Source organism: Electrona antarctica (genome assembly GCF_951216825.1).
Source record: "Electrona antarctica genome assembly, chromosome: 17".
Classification (NCBI taxonomy): Eukaryota; Metazoa; Chordata; class Actinopteri; order Myctophiformes; family Myctophidae; genus Electrona; species Electrona antarctica.
The window spans coordinates 24,031,787-24,052,912 of NC_136798.1; the positions used below are offsets into that span (position 1 = coordinate 24,031,787).

At 43.8% G+C, this 21,126-nt stretch overlaps 1 protein-coding gene across 10 annotated transcripts in view; it reads right to left on the reverse strand.

Annotated features, from left to right (window-relative positions):
- The window catches only part of lama2 (laminin, alpha 2), a gene marked incomplete at its 3' end in the record, with an annotated part of 276,178 nt that overhangs the window by 144,656 nt on the left and 110,396 nt on the right, over positions 1 to 21,126 (reverse strand). For all 10 annotated transcript variants that reach the window (XM_079525878.1, XM_079525885.1, XM_079525883.1 and 7 more), the window contains exon 15: positions 7,414 to 7,518. In XM_079525878.1, coding sequence (XP_079382004.1) covers positions 7,414 to 7,518 — 105 coding nt within the window. The remainder of the gene's footprint in view (positions 1 to 7,413; positions 7,519 to 21,126) is intronic.

Consider the following 21,126-nt stretch of genomic DNA (forward strand, 5'->3'; position numbering starts at 1 on the left):
AGAAAGTTGTGTTGTATGAAAGAGAAGTACAGTTGGAGGCCATCAATATTGTCCTTTTCTTTTTGCTGAGGTTTGCGTGATCTGCACAAAAGGACAGTTAACCCATTTTGGGCGGGAACCCCTTTTGGTGTTTTAAACATTGTTATAATTTAGCTATTGAAAAATAGCAGATCTACAAGCTCATAGCGCGCCACCGAGTGGCGCGCTACGAGCTTGTAGGTCTGCTATTTTTGAAAAATCGTGAAAATATTTATTTCAGAAAACTGGAGGATTTAGAAGGATTTTTTTAAATTTTGAGGTCAGGCCTAAATGGGTCAAATAATAAGGGACAATATCGGTGGCACCCAACTGTATGACTGCTACCCCAGTAACCCCACACCCTTTTTTCCCCTCCATCCTCTCTTCATCCTGCAGCACTAGATCGGCTCCTATATTCACTTCCTAATTCAATCTATTCTGAGAGGTCGATTCTCTCCGAAAATGTCCCCGAAAAGTTTGGAAAATCGGCCTCCTGGCACGAGAAAGGCAGTCATATCCCACTTATTAAGGAACAATTGAGAAGCAATGATCTGTCATTAGCTAATGAACTGCAGTTCTGCCATTGACATTTGGTGCCCCCCCCCCCCCCCCCCCCCCCCCCCAAGCTCTCTGTCTGCCTGGCGCTCTGACGCAGAGCTGTGAGCAATCGATGGCATGTAGCCACTAATGCAGAGTGACAACTACTGATGGAGCGGAGACGACATGCACACACACACACGCATACACACGCATACACACGCATACACACGCGCACACACACACACACACACACACACACACACACACACACACACACACACACACACACACACACACACACACACACACACACACACACACACACACACACACACAGGGCTATCTCATCATGCCAATAAACCTTTAAATGAAAACTAATTGAAAGAGAGAGGGGGGGCAGAACGAGACGAAGATACCGTATGCAGAGAGTAAGAGAGAGTAAGAGTACCAAAAGAGGAGAGAGAGAGGGGAGGGGGAGATAGAGAGAGATTGAGGGGGAGAGAGAGAGAAAGGCCATGGAAATGCCCAGAGTTCCGTACATTATTGTCACTATTGTGTTTCAATTCCAATTATTTCCCAGTGTTCTCCTCAAATGTGTCCTGTCGTCATTTTTCAGTTTTTGTGCCTCACCAGCGAAGCCGCACGTTTTGATCATCAGACCAAATTGAAAGGAGCACAGCTTAGCCCACTAAGCCCAGAGTGACGGACAGAGAGGCAGACACAGCACAGTACAAAGACACACAACAACACACACAACTTTACTGCCCATCTAAACACACTTTTCTTTTCCCTGTGAACAAATAGCACATCGCTGTGCAAAAGCCAATGCATCGGCAATTGTATGTGTGTGTGTATGTGTGTCCCTCTGTAAATTGGATACCCGCTACTTGAGGCATACTCGCCACTTGAACCTACACACTGAGAATGACACACACACACGCACACACGCGCGTGCACACACACACACACACACACACACACACACACACACACACACACACACACACACACACACACACACACACACACACACACACACACACACACACACACACACACACAGCAATGGCAATGCATTCTCACTCCAAGGACATTGCTGTCTTGTTTCCATTTAGGCCCTATGCCCTATGCAATCAATTCATAAACATGACAATAATAATAACAAATTTCAATATCATCAATAACCACAAAATAATCCACATTGTTACAGGAAAGAATAAAACAGAGTGGGAAAAAAGGAAGGGAGGGAGGGGGGGGGGGGGGGGGGGGTTATCACCTCTTTAAGGGAGAAGTGATCATTTCCTCTCCCTTTTAAAACAGGCCTGAAAATCCACCTTTCAGCATGAAAGGTGGATTTCCAGGCCTGTTTTAAAAGATGTAAGTGATCTACATTTTTTGAGGGAGGGGGTCAGGGCATTCCACACCTGGGTGGCAGTGCTGTAGAAGGAGAATTTACCCATATTTGTTTTGTAAGTGGGTGGTACCAGATCATTGTTCTCGCTCCCTCTAGTATTGTAACTGTGGTGTCGCTCACTTTTTTGAGGTAGTTAGTCAGGTATGCGGGTACTGAGGACATTGAGGGCAAGGCCACATTTAAACATTTGAATGTCAATCCCATTTTCAATTGCTTACCTCTGTCTTCTACCCGGAGGCAGTTTAGACTAGGCCGAGATGTATTCGAATTAGTTTGTTTTGAAGCTTAGTCTTACAGTTGAAGGCCATCGATATTGTCCTTTTCTTTTTGCTGAGGTTTGCGTGATCTGCGCAAAAGGACAGTTAACCCATTTTGGGCGGGAACCCCTTTTGGTGTTTTAAACATTGTTATAATTTAGCTATTGAAAAATAGCAGATCTACAAGCTCATAGCGCGCCACCGAGTGGCGCGCTACGAGCTTGTAGGTCTGCTATTTTTGAAAAATCGTGAAAATATTTATTTCAGAAAACTGGAGGATTTAGAAGGAGTTTTTAAAATTTTGAGGTCAGGCCTAAATGGGTCAAATGATAAGGGACAATATCGGTGGCACCCAACTGTATATGCTGGAGAACCAAGAGCATAGTCAAAGGAGGGCTGAATTAGAGCTGGAGAACCAAGAGCATAGTCAAAGGAGGGCTGAATTAGAGCTGGAGAACCAAGAGCATAGTCAAAGGAGGGCTGAATTAGAGCTGGAGAACCAAGAGCATAGTCAAAGGAGGGCTGAATTAGAGCTCCCGCAAGAGTTTTGAAAGGACTTTTGTTGACAAAAGAGGAAATTCTGCCCAGGAATCTTGTTCTTTGATTTACTTTTTTGATCACCTTTGTTGCCATACTTTCACCTGAAAGCTTGTTGTCGAGAATACAGCTCAAATATGTAATCTCTTCTTTGCTGGAGATTACTATGTCATCAACTTTCACCTTGAAGTAATTTACGTTGTCCTTACTGAGAGAATGTTTGGAACCGAAAAGAATAGATTCTGTTTTACCAATGAGTACTGAGAGTTTGTTATCGGTAAGCCAAGTATACGGATTTTGGTGAGTTCGGATTTCGGAACTGAGAGCCTCCTCGACTTGCATTTTGTCCTCACCAGAGAACAGGAGTGCTGAGTCTTCCGCGAACTTCTTCTTCACTATTCCCAGACATATTAGTCTATAGTTTTTATTTGGAGGCAAAATTTTCAATATATTTAATTTAGCCTTAGTTTGAATTTATGAATTTTAGAATTCAGAAAGTTACCTTTTAATTAAAATAACTAACAAAATCCTAACGGCACAAATATTATTCCACACAGAATACAGGGAGAGGGAGAGAGAGAGAGAGAGAGAGAGAGAGAGAGAGAGGGGGGGGGGGGTGAGAGAGAGAGGGGGGGTGAGAGACAGAGAGAGGGGGTGAGAGACAGAGACAGGGGTAGAGAGCGACAGAGACAGAGAGAGGGGGTGAGAGACAGAGACAGAGAGAGGGGGTGAGAGACAGAGACAGGGGTAGAGAGAGAGAGGGGGTGAGAGACAGAGACAGGGGTAGAGAGAGAGAGAGACAGAGAGAGGGGGTGAGAGACAGAGACAGGGGTAGAGAGAGAGAGAGAAAGAGAGAGGGGGTGAGAGACAGAGACAGGGGTAGAGAGAGAGAGAGACAGAGAGAGGGGGTGAGAGACAGAGCGACAGAGAGACTGAGGGTGAAGCAGATCGTAATGTACGAGCCAAGAGAAAAAAAGGATAAAACAATAGCATAAGACAAAAAAAATCAACCCAGAGAGAGAGGAAGGGGGAGAGGGAGAGATAGGTATAGGAGAACGAGGAGGGGTAGAGAGAAGGGGGGGGGGGAGAGGTAGATGGAGCTATAGTTGACAGTGTGTAGGAGGTTCATTAATGCCATCATTTGGAGAAGCTGTGAGTGTGTTGACAAGATGACCGACACTTCTCTCCTCTCCTCTCCTCGCCGTCTCGCTGCCTCTGACATGTCTTTAAATAACACCGGCTTATTGCGCACTAGCTCCTATCTCCTTTCTTTATCCCGTAACATCCCCCCGCACCCCCTCTCTTTCTCTCTCTCTCTCTCTCTCTCCGTTCCCTCGCCTCCCACTCACCTCTCCGCTTTCTCGCTCTCTCTCTCTCTCTTCCGCACAGCACCGACTCGCAAGGCAGACTTATACTGAGTTTGCACGTTGGTGTTGCACGAAAATAGCAGATCTACAAGCTCAAAACACATCGTTCTGCGGCGTGTAGTGAGCTTCGAGATCTACTATTTTCGGCACGCGACACCGACACGCAAAGTACGTGTACAGAGCCCTTCCACATGCTGTCATTGTCATGCGTACGGATACAAACACAAGTTGGTTCGCACGCACGCACGCACGCACGCACGCACGCACGCACGCACGCACGCACGCACGCACGCACGCACGCACGCACGCACACATGCACACACACTGTATGTGTTCAGTCTCTGCAGTAACTTATGTGCGGCAATCAAACCGCCGGCATTGAAAGCGCGAGTCACTCTCCTATTGAGAGTGACAGCAGCTCTACCGAGCGGGGCTACCTCATCACTGTAGCTCGGCTAATACGACTTAAATCACAATAGATTGATTTGGCCCAGTAGACGACAGAGTTGGTTGTGGTTAATCACTGTGATGTGAGTGGCCTACTCAACCGAAATTAGTGCAATATCGCTGAAAAAACACATTTTAAAATGCATATTTTGTAGTTGAGAAATTGGAAGAAAAATTATACTCTTAACTTTCTAATGAAGAAACATATTTCTTTCTTTTGGTATTCTGAATATTCAAACAGATACTGCTGTGTAGCTCAGGTTTCCAACAGTACTGTGTTTGTTTTATAATAATAATTATAATAATAACACAAAAAAGACCCCCCTAAACCCCAAGGCCCTTACACAACTACGCTTACAAGCCTACATGTCTTAAATTGCTGCTGTCGGGTGGAAAGGAAATGTGCAAAACCATTAACATAGCCGATGCACAAGCTCAAGCTTCAATATACTGTAGGCTATTTTCACTACTTTTGTGTGACACTCTTGTATGATGAAGTAGGGCGTTCATTTACGTAAAAAGTTGAAAAAAGTCTGAGTTTGGGAGAGAGACAAACTGTATTCACATCTTTTAAGAGAATAGTTTGACATCTTTATATCTATTAACAGATCAGGCAGGCTATATTAAAAAGCTTTATTCAAAATAAATGTACACTGTCAATATTTAATTCAAGACAGGGGTGCAGTATCAAACATTTCCTAATGATAACCAGTGAATATGCACGCACGCACGCACGCGCGCGCACGCACGCACGAACGCACGCACGCACGAATGCATGCACATGCACACAAGCTAAACACAGTTGTTTAGTGTTTAGGCTGTGAATAAACAGCTAACAGTGTTGTGCCTTGCTTATTGCTGCCATATATCATATCCCAACCAACTCATTATGAAGATGTAGAGAGAGAGAGAGAGAGAGAGAGAGAGAGAGAGAGAGAGAGAGAGAAGAATCCCATCTGCATGTTTTATTGCTTGGATCAGCATTTGTTTTTACCAGCTGTGTGTGTGTGTGTGTGTGTGTGTGTGTGTGTGTGTGTGTGTGTGTGTGTGTGTGTGTGTGTGTGTGTGTGTGTGTGTGTGTGTGTGTGTGTGTGTGTGTGTGTGTGTGTGTGTGTGTGTGTGTGTGTGTGTGTGTGTGTGTGTGTGTGTGTGTGTGTGTGTTGCCCATGCACCTGTGCGTATTCTTACACCGGTTCCCACTCGCAGCTTTATTGAGCAGTCTTCTGTGGTGATGAAACCAGGCAAGAACTAACAACACACAAATTCCTTCCTCCGTCATTCCTAGTGACGTGAACACATTACGCCTTCAGATTTTAACCAAATTTCACGCAAATTGTTACACATGATCTCTATAGTCATGTGATCAACACGGATCTTTCCAAGTTCCAAGTTCCCAAATTTCCAAGTTTTGTATAGATCTTTCCATATTACATCCTGATTGGCTACTATACTATTTAAATCTAAAGTTAGACTGGCCTATTTAGAACAAAATGCCGCAAATCATGAACGCAGTGTCCAATTGTGGTAAAACTGTCCATGCACATTCCCACTATAGGCCAGTCAATCTAAGATTGAACCAAAATAAATTGCAATAGTAATCGTTTTTTATGTAGTAAAGTTTTTTATGATCCTTAGGGTCATCCAAATAACATAAACAATTGTCAATGAAATAATCATTGTAAATTCAGGGGTTGAAAGTTGGGGTACCATTAACAACTTATATACTGTAAGGCAAAATTTCCAAATCATTATGCTTTAAGTAGCATGTGACGTGTCAAACTAGGGGGTTTTCATGATTCTGAACCCATTCCAAGCATTAGTTTTGCACGAAAAACACTCCTTGGGATAAATTAGGCCATAGCCACTTGCCCAAATGTGTCCAAATGTGATTACCTCATCACATTTGTGACGACGGCTATGGCCGTTTTTAGCATAAGGAGTGTTTTAAGTGCAAAACTAATGCTTGCAATCTTGATGTGTCTTCGACTTGTGCGATAGTCACATCAAAGGTTTCTCACAGTGAATTGAGTGATTCTTCAGGTGACCTTTAAAAAACTGACTGCCATTGGAATGACTCCCTCTTGGAGCCTTGTGTATCAACACTGAAAAAGTCTTCATCAGAGCCGTATGTGCGTAGGGTATATTGCTGGTTTAAGAATAGCCTCGTATATTTCTCCTCCTTGGACATTTATTGTTATATTATTAGAATTGTTATGGCTGTCACAAAACTGAACAAGGGTAAAGGGAGATTCATTGGCCAAGTACATTAGCAGTAGCACATACCCGGAATTTGCCCTCTGCATTTAAAGCAGCACTCTGTAACTTTTTTGTAATGCATTAAATGTATATATATTTTTTCCAATCTGCATGGAGTATGTTAATACAATACTATACTTTGGGGTGGTTGTATTTGCCTCCCTGCTCTTCTATTTAGACATTTAGATCTCTGTCTCATCTAGAAACAGGATCTGACACACATTTTGACCTGGTTGTCAATATTCAATTTAGCCCCTGAGCTATTAGCTCAATGATAGAAATGTCAGCATTTGCGCAGGAAACTGGCTTCAAGTCCAGGGTAGAAGAGGAAAGTTTAACCAATTGAATCCTAGCATCCCTCTGGGACTAATATTCTGTAAAAATCTACAAGCTTGTAATAAAATATTTAGTGTAGCGCAAAAACAGCAGGGGACCTAATTATCGGTTATCGATATGTGATTAACTGTTGCATCCCTTTTTGTGTGTTTTGTCTTGTGTGTGTGTGTGTGTGTGTGTGTGTGTGTGTGTGTGTGTGTGTGTGTGTGTGTGTGTGTGTTGGTTTGAGGCTCCATCTTACCTCTATGATCAGGTCAGGTTGGGAGGTGACTCTGACGGCAGTCTGTCCCTGTTGGTCTGTGGTGTAGGACACGCTGTAGGACACACTTCCTCCGTAGGCTGAGAGCTATACATCACGCACACACGCACGCGCACGCACACACACACACACACACACACACACACACACACACACACACACACACACACACACACACACACACACACACACACACACACACACACACACACACACACACACACACACACACACACAGAGTGAGACGTTGTGAGGTGATGATATAGATCTGATAAACACTTTTTAGTGTTTATATAACATGGCATAGAGTCAAAACAGACATGTATATACACCAGTGGTGGAAAAAGTATACTTACTGTAAGTAAAAGTACCAATACCGCAATGTAGAAAAATACGCTAAATGTCCAAAATTCTAAATTTACTTGAGTAAAAGTACACTTTAACTCATTATGCGGAATGGCCCATTTCAAAAGTTCAAGATGTAGGCCTGGGCGGCTAATGTGGAGGTCCGGGCACCTAGGCTGCTAAGCCAGCCAATCTGTTATCGGATTTTTAGAATGAAAATCTGTTAAAAATAATTTCTGTTCTATCAAATTGTGTGGACCATGGAGTGTTGTTTAACTTCACAGTGGGGCTCTTGTCACAGGCTTCTGTGTGCGGCCCACAACACATTACACCAGTTGTTCTCAAAGTGGAGTCCCTCAGGGATCCTTCAGAGGATTCCAGGGGGTCCTCAGCAAAATGATTGATAGTTAGGAACCAAGTGTCCCTTATGCAGGTCTGTGACTGTACTGTAACTCTGAGAGTTTACACATGGAATCAAATGGACCCAAACTTACAGATCCATTTGGCTCCAAGACTCTCAGAGTTATGGGCCTAATGTCAATTTGAAATTCAAGGTGTTAGAGAACCATTACGTTTCACTGACATGACGTTAGCATCGGCTTTAGCAAATGGCTCCCATCAAACATGGAACAACTGGCACAGTGGAGGCAGCAGATCAATATAGTGACATTTAGAATAGTCTAGTTTCGGGTGTAATAGTCATTTTCCATTTTAAAGTTCCATACTTTCCAGGCCTCAAATTTCCAGAATTCTCGTCACACCATATTTGACATCCGAGTACAAATAGCTACAAGCTTACAGTATGTAACTACATGCTTTTGAAATCCAACCACTAATTTATCTTCCATTAGGTCTACTGTATATAGGTTATGCTAATATGTTGCCAAATAATTTCAAGAAAATTGTAGCTGTATGTACTGTAGTGTACTGTAGCTCATAGAAATCAATGAACCGCTCAGGAGTAGTTCACCCAAACAACGACTGATAGGCAATTCACACTGAGACGGACTGAATCCGTTTCATTGGAACCGTTTCCGAATACGGTTGCCTGGTCCCCGATGGCCATGATTCACATTGCCCGAGATTTAACAGCGCACCCGGGTACACTTGCATAACACACTTTAATCCTCCAGATGGCGGTGTGCTTGATGGCTGTTACGCCCGGACACTGACCATCAACTCTGCGACATTGTCTCAAATAAATCCAGACACACATGACATTGCATTGCCTCTTTGGCTCTTTGCCGTTATACTACTTCACTGTCAGCCTGCCTGCTATTCACTGTATCAGTCAGTTCTGTGCTCCAGTGTCGTGTTTGATATTAGTTTGCTATGGATTCTACTTTAGCATTATTGTTATTTTGTTTTACTTTGGAAACTATGCTAAGCAAAGCAAAGCCCAAGAGCCACGTGTAGTCCGCAGAATAAGATCAGCGCGTACTGCGGTGCTGCGCGTATACGCAGATTCAACAGGAGACGGGCGGCGTTGAGAAATGCGCTGGTGTTACGCGTCGTGCAGCGTCTGTGTGTTTTTTTTTTGTTGACACTTGGCTCGTCGACTAGAGATTATGTCACGTTCATAAAAAAACAGTCCACTTCCTTCTTTAGGTACGCATGCATTCACATTGGAACAATCCATATCTGAATACACTTCAACGGTCCAGAGACCCACCCCCTTTGCTCCCCGTCCCCCCTCTTCTTTTTCTTTCTCTTTCTGGAAATAAAAAAACTACGAAGTTGCACAAAAACTAATTTCACACACTATTTTTTAGCACCTGCAATGATGTGACAAGAAAGCTTCTGATTCTAGTTCTTAAACATTGAAACTTTGTTAATGTGGAACAAAATTAAAAGCACACACTCACATACAAAAATAAAACTAATTTGAGACATGACAAAAAGTATTTGTGGGGGTCCCCCAGCCCAAAAGGCAGTACTGTGTACTGTATAGGGCTCATGTATTGTTTCAAAGCCGGACTTATTCCCCCCCTTTTCTGTGGAGTCCACAGAACAAGCCTCAGCCAAGAAAACGCTGTGTCGGCATTATCCACCAATTTATTATTCTGCTGTAACCTGAGCAGTAATGGGTGGGCGAGCCACATAATAACACCACCATAAAACCAGAGAGAGAGAGAGAGAGAGAGAGATATGGATGGATGGATGGATGGATGGATGGATGGATGGATGGATGGATGGATGGATGGATGGATGGATGGATGGATGGATGGATGGATGGATGGATGGATGGATGGAGGGAAACACAGAGAGAAAGATGAAAAGATAATAGAAAGAGAACGTGAGAAAAACAGATATTGAGAGATGAGGATAGGATATAGATTTAGAAATAAAGACTCGGATCAGAGAAAGAAGACAGAGGGGAAAATGGAGACAGACAGACAGACAGACAGACAGACAGACAGACAGACAGACAGACAGACAGACAGACAGAGTGGTGGACCTGGTGCCCCTATAAAGCTCTTCCATTCTGCATCATTACCCCCAGTTCTTAAAGCAGGAGGAGGAATCAGCCATTTCACAGCTCACTGCCAACACACACACACACACACACACACACACACACACACACACACACACACACACACACACACACACACACACACACACACACACACACACACAAACAGGTGTTGTTATACTTGGGAGGACAGTTTATTGACCGACAATTATTCTCTTCCCTAACCCCATTTGCAGGTTTTGGCTCGTAAAAGACACAGCAAGGCACGCACACGCGCAAACGAGCGAGCGAGCACACACACACACACACACACACACACACACACACACACACACACACACACACACACACACACACACACACACACACACACACACACACACACACACACACACACACACACACACACACACACACACACACACACACACACACACACACACACACACACACACACACACACACGGCCAGACTGATAACGTGGATTCACTCATGCTTCCTCCCTATACCCGGGAGGAAGCGTGAGTGAATCCACGTTATTATCAGTCTGGCCAATGCCAGGGTACACAAAATCCTTCACAAACCCATATGGACAGACAGTGTGAAGGTACTGTACAGCCTCCAGCTAAATGTACCTATAGACTGGGCCAAACATCATGTCTCACCTCGGGCAGAAACTTCGTATCTCTAAAAACAATGTGGAGTTTTTGTTTTTGTTTTTCGTATGAATGTGTTACTTCATCGTACAAGAGTGTCAGTCAAAAGTAATAATAATAAATAGGTAAGGTTTTGGACAGTACAAACTTTCCACTATAAAGAAATAAATAAATAGCAACAGTGGTTTATAAATGTACGTATAATTGCACACGTTTAGCTTGGGTTCTGTGCACCTTAATGAGGCATGAGGACAAGACTCCACCTCTGACCTTAATGAGGCAGGGAGGAAGAGACTCCACCTCTGACCTAAAACGCACACAGGGCCCAAATCGACTGGCGGTGACAGATTGGCCACGTTTTATAGAATCTGCCATTTCACAGCTATTTCAAGGTGGTTATTGACAAGTGCTCAGGAAATTGATTTGCAACAGGCAGCCCCCCTTGATAATCAAAACCTTTCAGCTTCAGCCCTTGACCACGGCACGGTCGCCACATCATGCAGAGAAAGAAGGAAATAGATAAACAGAAAAAAGACGGACAGAAGGAGCGAAGTGAAAGGAGCAGCGGGAGAGGACACACACAAGCAGACGCGCGTACACTACACACACACACACACACTTATTCACATTCAGCGGATGTCCATACACATATCAATGCGTAGGCACAAAGTGTCTAAAACACGCACGCACGCACGCACGCACGCACGCACGCACGCACGCACGCACGCACGCACGCACGCACGCACGCACGCACGCACGCACGCACGCACGCACGCACGCACGCACGCACAAACAAACACACAATGGAAGTGTGTAGGAGGCCTGTGAGAGGTCGTCGTGGATATGCCCGGTTATTAAACCTATTAGCAGACATCACAGACCAGTCCTCCTCCACCATCTGATATATAATTATCAAATAAGATGCTAGAAAAATGCACACAGTACAGTATATAATTTAGAGATACCGTTGCTGTCAACCATGCATGCAGAATCCTTGGATCTCCATATTTTTGTCTTTATTTTTCCACTTTCTGAAAGAAAAGCTGCTTCAAAAATATTTTTGCATGCTTTATTTTTCCAGCTTCTTCCTATCTGAATGGGGCATTAGGCATAGCTGGATAACATTTTTCTAAAACCTTTCTTTCTCTCTGGACATTAGATTCTTTACTCCTTAAAAATATACTGAGAACAGGCAGTAGAGTTCTCAAATTCTGCCCTAAGAAGACCCTAGCCAACCCGACCCAACGTTGTCTGCCCTAAGAAGACCCTAGCCAACCCGACCCAACGTTTTCGGGACGGGCCTTAATTTCCATGCCTGTTGAGAACTCTATTAGGCAGTCTTTCTGCTAAAAAAGCCAATCTCCAAGCTCCCAACACGTCATGACACAAAGGTTCAGCTATTTCCGCCAAAGAGATTTGGTGTAGAGGGGAAAAGGAGGGGACCAAGGACAGAGCGAAGTAGGGTTTGTATATGGTTAAAGAGAGAGAGAAAGGACTAAAGATACGAGAAGACAAAAGAGTGTAAAAGTAAGTCTAGAAAAGACAGATCATGGCTATTTTCCACAGAGCAGCAGGGTCAAAGTGATGCGGCGGGTGCCATCGCCTTCGGAATGAAGAAATTCAGCCTGAGACCAAATACTTCCTTTGTCACAATGGCAACAGATGGGGGAACATCTGTTATTTACACTTGAAACTAAATACTTTTTTTAAATACAGAAAGGATGTTAGAAATGTATTTGTCTTAGGGCTACATTGGTACTCATTACTTTGAAGGTATCGAATTAAAGCCATACCAAGTAGCATGGTGAAACATTACTAGGCAATGAATCGCTACATTCCCATATGTACGTTTTTTGAAATACAAAGAGGACAAAAAGATAGCATCTTTCAGGAAATGAAAAGAACAGATTGTCACCAAAGCCTCTGAAAACAAACTCCCTCTCTCTCTCTCTCTCTCTCTCTCTCTCTCGCTCTCACACACACACCCACACAACCACCCACCCACCCACCCACACACACACACACACACACACACACACACACACACACACACACACACACACACACACACACACACACACACACACACACACACACACACACACACACACACACACACACACACACACACACACACACAGTTGTTGTTCTTTGCTGTTGGATTTGATTGGCTCCAGATGGACCAGGAGACAGTAGAGTGCAGCAAAACACTGACCCCGAGTGTGTGTGTGTGTGTGTGTGTGTGTGTGTGTGTGTGCGTGCGTGCGTGCGTGCGTGCGTGCGTGCGTGCGTGCGTGCGTGCGTGCGTGCGTGCGTGCGTGTGTGCGTGCGTGCGTGCGTGTGTGCGTGTGTTGTCTCTCATATTTGGACATGTGATTGATGTGATGTTGTGAGAGGAATGCATAAAGCACACACACCCATGAGCCCAAATCCATCCAACAATGTCCTCTTTGTAGCACACAGCTTTCCAAACTCCATCATTTCACTACAGTGTTTATGAGAAGACTAGCCAAGACACCCATGGTGTCACCAAGACACATATTTATTGGAGACATTATACATCCGCCCAATGGAGAACACTCACATCCAGTGTGCATCAACAGCAAAACCCAAAGTGGGGTCCGTGGACCCCTAGGGGTACGAGACGCATAGCCAGGGGGTACCCGAAATAATTCCCAGAAATGTTTTACTTTTTTTAACATTAAAATTATGTTTATCTACGTGCTCATTTCTGCCAAGTTGCACAATAAACGTATTTTTGTGTTGTTCATTGTGTTTCTCCCATGTTTGCCTTAGGCCAGAACAAAACTATTCATACGTTCCAATAATGTTCAATGCCAAAAACACAATTAAATTGTTCATCGCAATTATTTGTATGACAATCGACAACTGAAAATTTGTAATCGTGACAGCATACAGGAATTCCTGTTTCCTTCCCCATGCCTTTTGGAGCTCAGTTGGAGCTGGTCCCTGGGCGCTGCTTAGTGCACTGGCTAGTAGTGGCTACCCACTGACTGCTAACTGTGGAGGACATATCCTCACAGAGATCAATAAAGTGTAACTTTACTATAAAAAAGAAAATCATCTACTTCAACAGAAAAAGTTTTCTCCCCATTCTCAGTTTTATACTACACTGGAATGTGTCACTATAAACATTCAGGTATGATCCATGTGTACAGTATGTGCGCACTGCCGTGTGTAAATACTGTATATGTATTTAAATGTATGCACAGTCTATACCAGTAAGACGCCTGAGGGCGAGAAGCGACATCGGCGAGGTCGCGTGCACTGGCCATATATGGCCTCATCTGACCTCATCAAACCCTGTACACTCAAGACACGCTCCATATATTATATGGAGCGTGTCTTGAGTGTACAGGGTGTGATGAGGTCAGATCAACATATGGAATGTCAGAACAGGTCAGCTCCATATATGGAGATCTAACTCAAGCCACTGCGGTGGCAGTGTCTTGAGTGTACAGGGTTTGATGAGGGCCCAGGTAGGGCCGGGCCTTAATTTTCGGGCCTGTTGAGAACTCTGTTCGGGCCTGTTTTCGCCGGCTGCCGGGCACGGCTGCACTAATAACTTTGGGGCAGGCCCGTGGCGTCTAGAGTTTAAATGGACAGGTATCAGTCAAAAGGGAGACATCGAAGAGGAAGGATGGATGGGGAAGGTTCTGACATATATCCATATACTAATATTGATGACATCAGGGATCTCCATATATGGGCTTAATTGCGACAGCAGGTCACATTTACTATGATATGATCCCTGATTTACTATCATCCCTGATAATGTCATAGTGATGTCACGATATATGGGGGCTTTCCCCATGTATGGGCATTTTGAGTGACGAAAAACGCAAGATGTACTGTATGTAGAATGTTTGTGTGTGCAGTCTTATTATGTCAAAGTGTCATGTGCCAATGTGCGTGGTGTGTGTTTAAATATTGAGGTAGGTGTTTGAGGGATGCTATGTACGAGTGTGTTCTGCAAAGTACATTGATTTTCCTGAAGATATTGCCAGTATTAGGGGTAGGAATCAAACTTGGCATTGTTGTACTATACCTACTCCTTTCCTGTAATGTAACCATGCATATATAATACTAGAGAAGGAATTTTTCGAAGTAACCTGCCTATTTCAGCAACAGCTTTGATTGATAAACAGCGTGATGCCATAAGATCTTTTTGTAAAGCTAAATAAAAACAAATTAATCTTTGGTCAGTTAGAAAGACAGAGGTAGAGCTACAGTTCCCCATGCACAGGCTTTAGAAGCAGAAAGACAGAGGTAGAGCTACAGTTCCCCATGCACAGGCTTTAGAAGCATTCTCATCAAAACGTTGAGTGCTGGTTATTGTGACGAATGAAAGATCTTGAAATGGCTTTTCCAAACTGTGTGTATGAACTCATTTCTCTCTCCCCCCTCTCTCGTTTCAGCCATTATCAAGCTGCTGAGCTGTGACTTCTCACAAAGAACAATATTGTGTGTGTGTGTGTGTGTGTGTGCAGACTGCGCGTGCGCTCGTGTGCACATGTGTGCGTGCGTGCAAAGGAATTGGTTTTCAATGACTTAGGTAGCAACATGGTCCTGCTCTCTTAAAAGATGAAGCCCCCCTCTCTGCCCCCTCCTCTTTATGCATGTAGTTTACTTGTTGAGATCTATCATGCTGATAGGCTATTAGGCAGCGCAGCCGCTATATGTGAGAATACCCAAGGTGCTTACGTCCACACTGTTTAACTGCTGCACCAGTGCATTTCCATTGATCACAGCGTGTTTGCCTCATTTCTCAACCACCGCAAGAAGAGCATTGGAGCTGGATTTGTATACGAAACCCATTTGGTGGCTTTAAGGGGCTCTACCGTGGCCTTTTCACAGATATGGGTTCATACTGTACCGCATGCATGGTTCATACTGTACCTCATGCATGGTTCATACTGTACCGCATGCATGGTTCATACTGTACCTCATGCATGGTTCACACTGTACCTCATGCATGGTTCATACTGTACCTCATGCATGGTTCATACTGTACCGCATGCATGGTTCATACTGTACCTCATGCATGGTTCATACTGTACCTCATGCATGGTTCATACTGTACCTCATGCATGGTTCATACTGTACCTCATGCATGGTTCATACTGTACCACATGCATGGTTCATACTGTACCTCATGCATGGTTCATACTGTACCTCATGCATGTTCATATTGTACCTCATGCATGGTTCATACTGTACCGCATGCATGGTTCATATTGTACCTCATGCATGGTTCATACTGTACCTCATGCATGGTTCATACTGTACCTCATGCATGGTTCATACTGTACCTCATGCATGGTTCATACTGTACCTCATGCATGGTTCATACTGTACCGCATGCATGGTTCATACTGTACCTCATGCATGGTTCATACTGTACCTCATGCATGGTTCATACTGTACCTCATGCATGGTTCATACTGTACCACATGCATGGCGACCACATGCCAGCTGCCCGTGATGACATAGAGAAGTCAGCCGTCCGTGCGGGAGCGGAATAGTCATTGATTTGGCTCGTAAAAGAACGGATCCAACTATAGGTGACCACTCTCAGTAATGTGATTGGACAAGATGGCTGTGATGCTGTTTGCTCCATCTTCACAGGTTTCCGGCACTCGTGTTTATCACCAGCTTATTAGCGTAAGCCTCACGACAAAATGTCAAGCACTTGCTCAGTCACAGTCAAATCAGTGTTGATTTCACACTGAGAGTGAACAAATATTACATTTCCTACATTTACAGCGTGGCTCTTAAAAGCGGTGAGCATCTATAAGAGGGTCTGTGCGGGTACATAGGTTGGTGAACCAACAGGGAGCTGGCATCCGTTTCCAGCGCTAGTTTAGTCCCTCTAAGCCAAGAAATGCTTGGGTACTTTCAGGCTAATGAGGAAGTGAATGGCAGTCGAATGGGCATATGTCATAGATACAAAAGTATATTTATTTATTATTGGAAATCAATTAAAAACCCCAAAGAAACTATAATAAAAAATTTAAAAAAAAACTACATTGAGCAGAGGATATTTTAGCCAATGATTGAACATTTTGAAAGTATAGTTTGTTGATTACTTTTGACACAATGAAAGTTTCATTTTAGAGGTATTTATTAAAAAAAAGTCCTTAAACTTTTAAAATGTGCAGATACCCTGTATACACATATAATGTGTAGATACCCTGTATGCCCATCGCGATCCCGCGACAAGCGACGGGATCGTGATGGGCCGTCAAAAACATAATCTTTGGTTAGAATTGGAAGCATTAATTTAGATCAAGAGTTATTTTCGTCCACTAAAATGGAGGGGGAACACTTTGGATGATGGAATGTGGCGCTCCCAGCCTGTGGAGCGGTGTGCTCGGTTAAGGCGCTCCCAGCCTGTGGAGCGGTGTGCTCGGTTAAGGCGCTCCCAGCCTGTGGAGCGGTGTGCTCGGTTATGAAATGATTCATGTTCCGTCTTTTGATTCATCTCCGTCCTGAGCATAACTATTTGATAGGGCGGAGACGCTCAGGGACCAGGGTGTTAACATAAAGGTGAGTTAATTGTGATTAAATGAGTTAACTTGGACATCTACTAATTATTATTTATGTTTCCAAGGTGCAAAAAACAGTGACACGTGAAAAAGTCATTCCCTTCACTTTTGCACCTGTGTAAACTTTTTTGCACCTAGTAAATAAAAAGGGTATTTTATTTGTCAGTTTGCAAGCCTCATCGTTCTTTTTGTGGACTTCAATACTGGCTTTTCGCAGTTCGTTATCATTGCTGCTATTCTAAATGATTTTGAATTGCTGCTAAAATGTTAAAAACCAAAGAATGTTACTCTTGTGTACTCACATAGTATAAGAAGTTCCAATTTAAATCTGTCTGTCAAACTGATTTTTCCATCATTCCTGTCACTGTCCATTAAAGCAAGCTTTAACCAAACATTTGCTCGCTGATCCTATCATTGCTGTCGGGTAGAAAACTTGTATTTCCGTATTTCAACTTTTTTGTTTTTGTTCGTAATAATGCCCTACTTTAGTCATACAAAAGTACTGTCACACAAAGGTTGCAAACATAGCCTACTGTATATCTAGCAATGTGACACGTGAGCTTGTAGATCTCAAGATGTAAAATAATGAATAATAAAAAATTATATATTTTATTTACATACAAGGTTTCCACCTGAAAGCAGCGCTAGGTTAATGAGCAGTCACAGCAGTCCCACAGAACATGCATGAGTTATCCAATGAGCATCAGTGGGACCACGCTTCTGGACCAATGAGCATCCACACTGTGCGCTAACGGGCCAATGAGCATCCTCCATGGTGTTGATTTACCAATTGAGATGCAAGAGATGAACCAACACACACACACACACACACACACACACACACACACACACACACACACACACACACACACACACACACACACACGTACATTGCACATGCACATAATGACACTCACCGCTTGTCCCTAAACACGCACACACTCTGTCACTTCCAATGAACACGCACTAACATGACTATAACTGTGTCTACACAGTAAGAGAGACACAGAGTGTGTGTGTGTGTGTGTGTGTGTGTGTGTGTGTGTGTGTGTGTGTGTGTGTGTGTGTGTGAGATGAGACCGAAGTCACAGGGAATCTATCACAGTAACTCGATCAGACATTGAAGCAAAGAATCTCTTTACACTTGCACATTGCTGCTAGTAATCATTCTCTCCCTCTCCCTCTCTCTCTCTCTCTCTCTCTCTCTCTCTCTCTCACACACACACACACACACACACACACACACACACACACACACACACACACACACACACACACACACACACACACACACACACACACACACACACACACACACACACACACACACACACACACACACACACACACACACACAGTAATTTGTTTGTTTCCAGAGTCTTGAGGCGTTTCAGCTCTGCTCTGCTGTCCCTAATGCCTCCAAAACCCATCATTATCTGACTTATATAGGCCCACAACTGTGTGTACGTGTTGCCGCGTTGCATGCATGTGCATGTGCTCGCGCGTGCGTGCGTGCGTGCGCGTGTGTGTGTGTGTGCGTGCGTGCGTGCGTGTATGCATGTGTGCCTGTGTGAGTGCAAAACAGTTGATTATCGAGTTCAACGGGCGAAACACTGTTTACCCTGAGAGACACATGGAGGGAGAGAGACAAGGCTTTGGAAACATGATTTAGGAATGGGTGGGGGTGGGGGGCAGAACTCCTAGAGAGAGATAGATGGGGTGCGGGGTGGGGGCAGCGTTGCCAAGTCTTTGCTTATTATAAGCGACTTTGGGTTTTTCTTCATTTAAAGTCACTTGTAAATATTGGTATAATTGTGGGCTGTGTGTTTTTGTTTGTTTCTAAGGTATAGTAGGTGTATGTCTGCCCCACCCAGTTATTATGTCTGTGTCCCTTTTATGCCCATATATGGAGTTCTAACTTCTTTATCAGGCATGTCCAAATGTGGAGTCTATTCAGATCAGAACATCAGTGTGATGTCAGAACAGGTCAGCTCCATATATGGAGATCTAGAGGTGATCAGGTGTGATCAATTGGCTAATTTGGGCCCAGTCCAGAGCCTGGGCAGGGGCCCTGTCCAGAGCCTGGGCAGGGGCCCTGTCCAGAGCCTGGGCAGGGGCCCTGTCCAGAGCCAGGGCAGGGGCCCTGTCCAGAGCCTCTAGAGTGGCCACCTTGGAAGTTGGAAATTAATGCCTCACCCAGTTATTATGTCTGTGTCCCTTTTATGCCCATATATGGAGTTCTTTGTCAGGCATGCACAAATATGGAGTCTATGCAGATGTCAGAAAGATGTCAGAACAGGCCAGCTCCATATATGGAGAGATATACTGTAGGGGTGCTGATCACCCCTATATCTCCATATATGGAGAGAACCCGGGCAGCGGCTTTTGTGCTCGTTCCGGACAACCGGATATCCGACAGACTTGACACCGGGCACTGCACTCCCTGTGGGGGTGTGTAACGCGTGTGTCGGTGGGGTGAACAGTTCTCGAGTTACGTGTTTTCCTAGAAGACATTTCTACTTGTTTCTCTCACAAACTCTGGCAACACTGGTGGAGGGGGGTTGTGGAGGCTGAGACAGAGGAGTGAGATGACGTGCCAGGTCTGGAGGGTACAAAGTAATGAAATTCAGTGGCATATCCCTTCAAGCAGCCACACTCCAGACAAACATCACAGTCACGGGCCTCTGCTGTCGCCCCAGCACCACTCGGCTTAACCCTACGTGGGTCGCAGCTATTTGTCAGCTGCCGTGATAAAAAAAATTGAATTGCACCGAGGGGAGCCAAAACAGGGCAGAAGCACCATTAAAAAAAACTAGAGGAATATGAATGTTCTCTTTTACACTCTCAGGATTTGATGTTTGATGTTGCAAATATTCTTGTAAAATATATTTAAGATGGGAAGAACTGATTTGCAATTGTACCAACAACAGGGCAGTAGGACAGAATGGCAATTCCATTAGCTACATTTAACTATAACTTAATACCTAATTCATCTATTTGTAACTCAGATTGTGTAGAAATGTAACCAAATGAACCATTATGGGTTATATATAGCCTATAGACTATTGAAATTGGCTTTAACAAGACCACTTTGGTAAAGGTTTGGGTTGTGTAGTTACCTTGCCATGATGCGACTCCAAAGGTGGGGAAAAAAATCTAAAATAATTTCTCCATTGACTAGAAATTGATCGGTCAAATCGGTGAACCAATAGGATCCACCGTACTCACCAGCACCAGAAAGCACACAGGCTGTTGAAGGCTAGGAAGTTGACATTTAAAAAAAAGCAAACAGTAATGGGTTTGGTAATGTTCTATAATATAGAACATCACCAAACCCATTACTGTTTGCTTTTTTTTTCAAAATAAAATAAATAAAATATTGTTTTATTTATTTTATTTTGAAATTTCCCTTGAGTTGCAGCAACTCCTTAACCGTTTCAACGCTAGCATTTATTGAAAAATTAGGATCTAATTCACGCCAGCATTTTTTCCAGTCGAGCTAGAAAAAAATATATATTTGTATTTTGGCATTACGGTAGCACATCAGACGAACATCCTATTGACAAGCTTTAACTAGAAAGGTTCAAGTTTTATTTGTGTGTGTCAGTGTGTCACACACGCACACAGTAGGGCATTCACTTCTAGTCAT